We start from the raw sequence: 11,050 nt of genomic DNA on the forward strand, positions 1-11,050 counted from the left end.
ATAGGTTAATTTTGAAGTAACGTGGTAGAAATGTAATGTGACTTAAACAAAATAGTGACTTTTTAACTTTTTAACTTTTTTAAGTTATGATAAATTAGGACTAAATAAAAAATAAAATTTGAAGCTGTAAAAGAGTTAGATTGGTGGTCTAAGTAAAATCACTCTTAGAAATAATATAAAAAAAAAACAACGCTGCTACAGGGCCCGAACATTTTAAGCTCGAAATTGGCTTGAAACCCAAAACGATGTCGTTTTGGATTATCTTACCGGTAAGAGAATTTTATTACATGTTACCGGTAAGAGAATCTAAAACGACGTCGTTTTAAATTTCGAACCAATTTCAAGCTAAACAATTTCGGATCCTCAAATATTTTTCAAAAAAAAAATCATAATTCCTTGAATGCCCAAGCAAAGCAATGGAGCAAGGAAGGAAGACGGTCCGATGCGGGGTATTCCGGTAATTTAAACAAAAGGTTTGCGATGAACGCAAGCATCATCGGTCTCTCGACTAATCTCTCTCTCTCTCTCTCTCTCTCTCTCTCTCTCGATATCAAATATATACATTCAATATATACATCAAAACTCTTTTTTGCGAATCATCACAACTCTTTTTTGTGTTCTGATTCTGAATCCTCATACCCTCAAATTCTAGGGTTTCTCTACTTCATCTCTCTCTCTCCCTCTCTCGGTATCAATATATACGCACACACATACATTACAGGTACGTAGAGAGAGAGAGAGAGAGAGAGAGAGAGAGAATAATGAGTGAGAATGGGAAATTGATGCCGAATCTGGACCAAGAGAGCACCAAACTTCTAAACTTGACAGTTCTTCAGCGCATGGATCCCTTTGTCGAAGAGATTCTCATCACTGCTGCTCATGTCACCTTCTATGAATTCAACATTGACCTCACCCAATGGGTACACCTTCTCTACTCTATCACACTCAGACCTCCTCCTCTCTCTCTCTCTCTATAAATATTTATATATATATATATATGTATATGTTCATGTATGAGCTCTCTGATTGGTTGTATTTGTTTTGTTTATGATGTCATTCACTTGTAGAGTCGCAAGGATGTTGAAGGATCTCTATTTGTCGTTAAGAGGTAAGATTTAGTTTTTCTATTTTTTGGAAAGAATTTTTGGATTTTGCCTTTTGGGCTTCAGTGTGTTTGTGTAGTGCAATTTTTTGGTCTGAAGAGTTTTGTGAAAATTTCAGGAATACTCAACCTCGGTTCCAGTTTATTGTAATGAACCGGCGAAATACAGGTCAGCACTTTGTTCTTTTTCCTTAGAAAGCTTATGATAAATTGTGTAGGTTTTTAAATGTCTGTGCATTGGAAAATTTGATTATCTCTCTCTCTATCTATCTATCAAGATGTTAGTGTACCTTAGTATGGACTTTAGATAGGTGTTTCAAGTAATCAAGTCAGCTTAAATCAATGTATTGAAAGAAAATAACCTAAGTTATGGGTATTCCTGAAGCAAATTTAATTTCTTAGTTTACACTTCAATTTATTAAGAAAATATATAAGCTTCTCGTGTTTATGCTTTGTGAGTCAATCCGATCTTTTCTGTTTTTCATGAGATGTTATAATTGGAGGGCAATTTGTTGTGTTTACTAGTAAAGCAATATTTTTCGCCTTTCACATGAATTAGAGATAGAAATTTCATATTTTTTCTAAATCTTAGTCAATTTCAGGTATATTTCTATATAATTTATAACACTTCGGCTGAGAATATTATATAATATGCAATATGTGTGTATATGATCATCCCCGTGCCCATATCTTATTTTGGATACGTATCCCAAATCCTAAGATTTAAAAATTTATGAAGGTCTGACGCTTGGATATACATCCACCTGATACTTGTATCCGAGTCCATGTAACATAGGCTTTGGCAATTACACTTATACATATTCTTTTTATAAATCTTTTCTGGACTTTTTTACCATTCTTTTATGATTCAGTTCTCTGGAATTTTTGCCTTTTGTATATACATGATAACAAAATCCTGGCATTTACTTTTCCAAAAACAGCCCCAACTTGCATTTGGACAAAAATCAAAAATGTTAGACACCAGTGATGCCTTTCCCTTAATTGTGCATTGGTAATTGGACAAGCATTCTCTATTCTTTCCTTGCACCCGCTTCCCCTTTTCTCCCTATTTTCTATTCTTTTTTTGATGGTAGGTCTCTTTTTCTGTCCTATTGTCAGCACGACTTAAGTATTAATATATCTTTACTCCAGTCAAAAGGACTGTAATAACCTCAGTACATGAATTTGAGACCTTAGAATGTTGACACGCTAAGATAATGAACTGTTAACATTTATGAGCAGATAATTTGGTAGAGAATCTCTTGGGAGATTTTGAGTATGAAGTCCAAGGTCCATATTTGTTATATCGGAATGCAGCCCAAGAAGTAAATGGTATATGGTTTTACAATCGACGGGAATGTGAGGAGGTTGCTAATCTCTTTAGCAGGTATTTCCATTTCCTTACGGTTGCAACTCATGGATTATAGACTTTTTAATATCTAACAATTCCTAGTAGGGAAAGCCATTTTTATTAATGGTTTTTTTGTTTTTATTGGCAACGGGCTTTTGTTACAGATACATGTGATTCTTTTTTGCCTCTTGAATACTCATTTGCGATAGCTAAATGCCTTTGGAGCTATTGATATAGACAACCATTAAGTAATACTGTTCTTTGTGTTTGTGTATGGGCAGGATACTAAATGCATACTCAAAGGTGCCTCCAAAATCCAAGGTATCTTCAGTGAAAAGGTAATAAGCAATTAATGCTTATTTCTCTCTTTCCCTCCCTCTCTCTCTCTCTCTATATATATATATATACATATATATATATATTAATTTATGTTCTCAATATGCATGATTTGATGAAACTCATAACATCTATTTTATACATGTTATGTAATAACCATTGCATTTTGGCCGGAAGGAAAATGGAGATACATAATAGGAAATTTGTTAGCTTTATAACTAGTAACAAAGTTAGGATAGTAGCAGGCAAGGTTCTGAAAAGCTGTTGCGGTCGCGGTAACGGTGGCAGTGGCGCGGTTGCAGTTGCGGTTGCGGAGTGTAAAGGTTGTAGCGTAACGGTTGCGGTAACCGGAACCGTAAATTTTTTTATTTTTCGCACAATTTGAAAAAATTTACCGATATACACATTTTTTTTTTCCATGATCATATTTATTGGGTTTTAAAATAAATATTAATCAATTTATGTAAATTTTTAAGTTTGATTCAATATATTTCATATTTTTAAATCACTATAAACTGAGTTTTTTACATTTTATTTTAATAGTTAATGACTTTATATTATACAAAAAATCAATTACTAACTATTATATGTAAGATAAATAATGACAAAAGTAAGAGAATAAATAAAAGTCTAAATATATATATATATATATATTTTAATTAAGCAAAATAGATAATGACTACACTTATTATTATTATTATTATTATTATTATTATTATTAAACAATATATAGATAGATACACACAAACAAAATGGTTGAGTGATCGCAGCTGAATAGAATAGCATAGGTCTTACAGCTTCAACAAATCAATAACAAGTTCTTCCTTCTTCTCTCTCTCTCTATCTCTTGCTCCTCCATCTTTCCTCTTCATCTTCTATCTTCTCTCTCTATCTCTCTTCCCTCATTTTTCAACTTTTTTTTTTTTTTTTTTTTTTCGAAAGAAGCAATTTGGAACCGTTATGTAGCAAGTCGTTACGATACCGTTACGACCGCTATAGCAGCTGCTACGGCCGACACACCTGTGAATCTCAATCACATTGCAAAAGCGGCCGTAACGGGTGGCGGTAACCATCACAACCATTACGTAACGGCATTACATAACGGTTGCGGCCGCTTTTTAAAACCTTGAGTAGGATGGTCAAACTAATTGAGGTCCCAATTATGGTTTCAATCATAAGTTATTTGAAAATCCAGAAGGCTAGTCTCTAGTGGTGTTTTGTAACAACCTGTGATGACCAACTTCATATGGATTTGTTGCTCTTTCGTTGCCATCATGACTAACATACATTCATTTTGACATGTGTCATGATTTTAATATTTGGTTGCTATTTTCTGAAAATTATATATATTTATGCCTCGATGCAGTGAGTTTGAAGAATTGGAAGCAGTCCCGACTATGGCAGTAATGGATGGTCCTCTAGAGCCACCTTTGTCAACTGCATCCAACATCACAGATGTTTCCGATGACCCACCCTTCGTGAATTTCTTCAGTGTACACTCTTGTTAATTACACAACTCGGTCCCAATATCTTAATTATGGTTTTATTTTCGAACTGTTATCTTAATTATGATTGCAACTCTCTTATTATTCACATTTGTTCATTGCATTGAAAACATGTTGCTATACAGTTTTGAGTCATGTCATAATGATTCAAGAACCTGCCTTCACATCACTGTGATACACGTATTGGGAATCCAATTAGTTAAATAACTTTATACTAAATGTTTTCCATACAATTTGCTTCCTGTTTTTTCTTTTTTTTTTTTATTTTTTTTTTAGAAACGTACTGCTAAATCGCTAATATTATATGCGTTCGGACTTCTGAAGTGTTCCAATATCAAGACAGTTTATTGTTACTGGTCCTTTTGTGAAAATATTATACAATAAAATTTCTGCATGAAGGGATGGGATTATCTTGTTTATGTGCGGCTAGTAATGTGATGGGGAAGCAGATGAAAAGCTATTACTCGTGTCACAGTGTTTGCTAATACTATAAACATAGTGAGAGGGCATTATACAATACGAGTATGCATACAATTCCATTTCTATACCCATAGGCATGTAAATTGTAGAAGAAAATCATATTGGCATTCCTCTACTATGGCATGCATCAGAGCCTATATGCCAAATGAAAGTCGATATGGAATTACCTTGAGATACTTGAGGGGGACACTCTAAATATATAGATTTATATATTACTTGTATCTTCTATTTATGAATGAAATATAACAAAAAACAATGCAACATAACACTAATTTCTAAACTTGATTTTGAGGGATAGTTCAGGGGGTTAAATTGAAGGGATTCTGTTTGATTACAGACAGCAAGTGATGGCATGGGTTACATTGATCCAAATCATAATAGGTTAGGTGTAAAATTGATATAATTAAAAAGATGAGGGTCAAATTGATTTTTTGGGGGGTATACTGAAATTTACTCCCTTTTTTTCCTTCTACTTTTTATGTTTTGTTTCTGCTGCATTCAGAGTCCTCTGTTTTGTTTGTGTTAGCTATATTTTTTTTGTAAACCAGTGAAGAATTGTATAACCTGGAAAAGGAATCTTTGTCTAAAGATATATCCTTTTCAAACTTCATTGTTATGCCGGATGTTGGAATTATATAGTTGTAATTTAAATTTTTTGTTCTCTTGCCACTTACATTCATCTGTCTGTGACTCAATCTTGTAATGATATGTTTTTGCAGGCGGCTATGACTATTGGGAATGATCCAAATGTTGCAAGGACCGGACAACCTTACCAGTGTTCTGCAGTGATTCCTCCTCCTCGCCCACCCATTGTTCCTCTGCCCGTACCAACCATTCAGGGACCGCTATCTCCTATGTTAACATCCACTTCTTTAATTTCCCACCTCAATACCCCTGAAATTAGCAACAATAGCAATCAAGCCACAAATCTTGTAAAGCCATCATCATTTTTCAGTCCTTCCTCTTCTGCGCTGATAATGCCAGCCATCTCTTCATCTATGCCAAATGCTCCTCTGTTTAATCATTCTGGGACTCTGCAACGCCCATATGGTGCTCCATTGCTTCAACCATTTCCCCCACCCACTCCCCCACCATCTCTTACTCCAACTTATATTTCCACTCCAAATCATGGGCCTGTTATTAGCAGAGAAAAAGTCCGCGATGCCCTTCTGATTCTTGTTCAGGTATGTCTATTCTGACCTTCGCAATTGTATACCTGTACATTAAGTTGCCCTTTAGTTTTTTCTCGTAACTGGTACAAACTGAACGGGGATTTTCCATAAATAGTTGTTGAGATTTAGTGATGGCTTCTAAAGTAGCAAGTGAGGAATCAATCTCCACTCTAAATACAACGATGAATTTCATACTCGTTGAAGTATTTATCTAACCACATTTCCCAGTTTGTCTATTAGAAAAAGCTTTTCCACTTGCTATAGTGTGTTCAATTGGTAATCAACATTATGGATGATAGGTTTCTTAGCCCTGACTTTTAGGTGTACTAAGATAGACATGAATCGTGATGGACAAAGACATACCAGAAAAGTGGGTGAGTTATAGAGATGCCCTCACATATCTTTGAAGGTGTTATTATGAAATCATGATTGTTCATCGTCGCAAGTCGCAACTGATTTATGACTCGGCTGTTTACAATAAGTTTCATGTGCATTGAGCTTTAGACTATCGCACCATTTGTGGGTTGGTTTAGGGGTATTGTTATCCCTCCTCTCCCCTTGGCATGGCATTTCCAAACCCCAATAACATGAATCTGTTACCATGGGAAGCTTTTCTTGACAGGATAAAGAAAGAATAATATTATAAGCACATCATTTTTTATTGCTTGTTCACAATGATAGTGGGCCCACACCATCCGATAATGTGGGCCCCGATCCCATTGCAAGTGATAGAAAGTATGACGGATAAAGAAAAGAATCGGATAAAATCAGTGGGAATTATCCTACAAGGGACACTGCCTCTATTTCTGGAGTTATATTCTCTCTCTTTTTGGGGCTTTCCGGGTTTGAAATGATTAACCACTATACTATAAAGCAACATTTGTTTCAGATTATCAAGTTTGACCATGATACTCTTGCCAGTGTTGCAAATTACTCTGATTGCTATCATCAACCAAGTCACACATTGGTCGGTGTAGATTGCAAGGCTTTATGCAGATCTATTTTCTTTAATCCTCATTTGATTGTATAGTTTGCCTTGTCTGATTAGCCATCATTTTTGTTTTTTTTTTCCCTTTGATCATAGGACAATCAATTCATTGACGTGGTTTACCGGGCTCTGCTGAACTCACATTACTCCTGAGAGATTTGAAGAATCCGAATCCATTTATTTGGCTGATTTCTCTTCGACCCCATCCAGAAAAGAAGCAAGGGGATGTGATTTTCTCACTATTTGTGTAGTTTTACATCCCACTTTACTTAATACCCATTAATTTTGTATAGCTTTTTATCTTCATAGGCTTAGATGATGGGAATACCATACTTTTTAATATATATAATTGTATGGTTTCATTTAATTTTGTGATGTAGAAAAATAAAAATCGCATGAATGCTACTTCGGATTGGCTTGAAGGACTGTGGCCCAGTTTGGTCTGGCCCAGCAGGCTTTTGCTTGGCTGAATGGGGCTGGGCTTGGATTAATGCCTGGCCTGACCCGTTGGCCACATGAGACAACCTGTTGGCTCATCATAGGTGGCCCGTGAACCCGGCCCCACTAGTCCATTAGAAAATATAAAAAAATAGAGGGGACATTTACCAATAAGTCTCATACACAAAGTTTAAAATCTATCTAATTCCGAAATATAATATTTGCACCAATTAGTCTTACATATTTTTAATTGTTATAAAAAACTCTTTCTTTTATTTATTTATTTATTATTTTTTTAATTTTAAAAATGTTGTTACATTCAACAACTTCTGTTAGACTCACTGAAGACTCGTCGGGAAGTCGCCGGAGCATCACCGGAAGTCCACCAGAGTGTTTTGAGTATCATCGGAAGTTCGCCGGAGTGTTCTGAATGTCATTGAAAAATGCCAAGAATATCATCGGAGATTCACCGGAATATTCAGAATATTGTCAAAAAAAAAAAATAAATGGAGAAATTATAATTAAAAAACATAATAACAACAAACAACAATGGAAAAAAGTAAATCTTATTTCAATTTTTGTAGGGTTTAAGCAAATAATTAGTAATATTGATCAAATTGAAAAGTAAACTTTGAAATTGTAAAATGTTACATTTTCAAATCATTATTCTATTAAGTTAGAAAACATGTTATGAAACTGTAAAATTTTACGGTTCTAAAAAATGTTATGAAATTGTAAAATTTTACAGTTATAAAGCTTGATTCATTTTAGCACAAAAAAAGTTGAAATTGTAAAATTTTACAATTTTCACCGCCTGTAAATAAAACTTAAAAATAATTTATTCAGAACTTGAAATTTTTTTCCATTAAAACAGAAAAATAGATGTGTAACAGAGAAAAGTTAGAAAAATCGAGAAATCGAAGGAAAGAATAGATATAGAAAAGAATAGATATAGAAAGAATATTGTACTCTGACAACTATTTTTAGTTTAGATCTAGTCAGATCTCATGTAAATCTACTCAAATCTGATATAGAGTAGATCTGATGTAGATCTCCATCAAATTTGAATAGATCTACTCATCTCCTTCGCCGTCGGTAATGATGAAGTCACGAGTTGATGTCGATCGTTGGTAGTCGTGGGTTACCGGTGACTATATATTAGAAAGAGAAAGAGAATAAAGAATGTGTGATCATAGATCATTGGACATGACAAAGAGAAGGCGAGAAAAACGAAAAAAAAAAAAAAAAAAAACTTAAAGAATGAGACAAAAAGCAAAAAGAGAGAGGGAGAGAGGAAAATGTGTAGGATTTTTGAATCTACTCAAAAAATTGATGAATTAAATAGTATACATATATTTCAAATAGGACTTACAGATAATTTTCCCACAATAGAGAAACAATTCACAAAAATCAAAAAATAGTGATCTCGCTAGGCTGTTGAGCTGCTCTGCTTTTCCAGTGTGATTTACTTTCGACTTGTTCATTGTATTGTTACTAATCTCTAACTTCCAATAAACTTTCTACTCAATTAGTTTTGGAGCAAAATAATTTTTGGAAAGTCTTTCCTAAATAAATTATTTTCCTGCGTTCCTTTTGGAAATTTTTTCAGTTTTCAGATTTTAATTTTAACAAAGAACACTTAATTCCCCATCTAAAAAAACAAATAACACTTTAATTACTTAGATTTTAGTCAATTCAACAAACAGGAAACGGTTTGTACCGAGGAAAAATTACACTTCATCTGTTCAATTATAACTCATAACCTTACAGTGTTTGAGATGAAGGACACAATTTGTTGCTAGAAATCAATTAACCAACAAAGAATTGCCGGAAATAACTTTAATAAAATTCAAATAGGAAAAAAAGAATTCCAATCGTAACACCATTCATGGCATCTGTTTTTCGTTATTGAAACAATAATCATTCTCATAATACACTAATTACTTATTAATTCGCACTGACAATCTATAAGGAAAATAAAATATGCCTGCAGACTGTCATTACCATTTAACCTTCGATCATACACATTTACTCTGACCAACTCACTTGGGCGCGTAAAGGGGAAATATTTTAACAATATTTTATTAACCTTAATATTATTTTGTTTGTATCTCAACCTCAACTGAGAAAATAAATTAGGCAACGCAAATTCAATACAATTAAAATCACTTGCTGAAACATTTTCAACAATACCAGTTTTTATATCGTCAACCTCTATCCACCTGAACATAACAAATAAAATTGCTTATAAAAAAATAATTCTAAATAGTTTTAAAATACATTTGACTCCTTAATATAATTTTGCATTCTTTTCCGCTAACAGTAACAGCCACTAAATGTATCGCACCCTTCTAAATACTCCCCACATTTCCCAATAACGTATCTTTGTAGTCCGTCCAAACATCTACTGTCCAGAACCGATCTACAACCTCTATGCCGTGTCAAATATACTCTTTATCCTTGCTACCGACAAGCTTGAATCTCAATATTTTATCAACCCTAATACTTTTTTGTTTGTATCTCAATCTCAACTGAGAAAATAAATCTTTAATACTCTTTTGTTTATATTTCAACCTCAACTGAGAAAATAAATTAGGCAACGCAAATTCAATACAACTAAAATTACTTGCTGAAACACCTTCAACAACACCAGTTTTTATATCGTCAACCTCCATCCACCTGAACAGTACAAATATAATTGCTTATAAAAAAAAAATTATAAACAGTTTTAACATACATTTGACTCCTTCACATAATTTTCCATTCTTTTCCGCTAACAGTAGCAGCTACTAAATGTATCGCACCCTTCTAAATACTCCCCACATTTCCCAATAATGTATCTTTGTAGTTCGTCCAAATATCCACTGGGCAAAACTGATCCACAACGTCTGTCCTGTCAAATATACTCTTTGTCCTTGCTACCGACAAGCTTGAATCTCAATATTTTATCAACCTTAATACTCTTTTGTTTGTATTTCAATCTCAGCTGAGAAAATAAATCTTTAATACTCTTTGTTTATATCTCAACCTCAACTGAGAAAATAAATTAGGCAACGCAAATTCAATACAACTAAAATCACTTGCTAAAACACCTTCCGCAACACCAGTTTTTATATCGTCAACCTCGATCCACTTGAACATTACAAATACAATTGCTTATTAAAAAAAACAATTATAAACAGGTTTAAAATACATTTGACTCTTTCACATAATTTTGCATTCTTTTCCGTTAACAGTAGCAGCCACTAAATGTATCGCACCCTTCTGAATACTCCCCACATTTTCCAATAATGTATCTTTGTAGTCCGTCCAAACATCCACTGGGCTGAACCGATCCACAACCTCTATGCCGTGTCAAATATACTCTTTGTCCTTGCTACCAACAAGCTTAAATCTCAATATTTTATCAACCTTAATACTCTTTTGTTTGTATTTCAATCTCAACTGAGAAAATAAATCTTTAATACTCTTTTGTTTATATCTCAACCTCAACTGAGAAAATAAATTAAGGAACGCAAATTCAATACAACTAAAATCACTTGCTGAAACACCTTTAATAACACCAGTTTTTATATCGTCAACCTCCATTCACCTAAACATTACAAATACAATTGCTTATTAAAAAAAACAATTATGAACAGTTTTAAAACATATTTGACTCCTTCACATAATTTTGCA

The 11,050-nt window shown here is 33.6% G+C and overlaps 1 protein-coding gene across 1 annotated transcript; it reads left to right on the forward strand.

Moving 5' to 3' along the window:
• Positions 1-412: 412 nt before the first annotated feature.
• LOC114308789 (mRNA-decapping enzyme-like protein) lies at positions 413-7,301 on the forward strand. Its single transcript, XM_028254460.2, has 8 exons — positions 413-920; positions 1,068-1,108; positions 1,222-1,271; positions 2,345-2,489; positions 2,735-2,791; positions 4,156-4,282; positions 5,494-5,958; positions 7,031-7,301. Exons 1-8 carry the CDS (start codon positions 762-764, stop codon positions 7,085-7,087), a joined length of 1,101 nt encoding a protein of 366 aa, XP_028110261.2. The 5' UTR covers positions 413-761; the 3' UTR covers positions 7,088-7,301.
• The last annotated feature ends 3,749 nt before the right edge of the window (positions 7,302-11,050 follow it).

The sequence above is a fragment of the Camellia sinensis genome, chromosome 12 (assembly GCF_055761805.1).
Source record: "Camellia sinensis isolate YWXY chromosome 12, ASM5576180v1, whole genome shotgun sequence".
Lineage (NCBI taxonomy): Eukaryota > Viridiplantae > Streptophyta > Magnoliopsida > Ericales > Theaceae > Camellia > Camellia sinensis.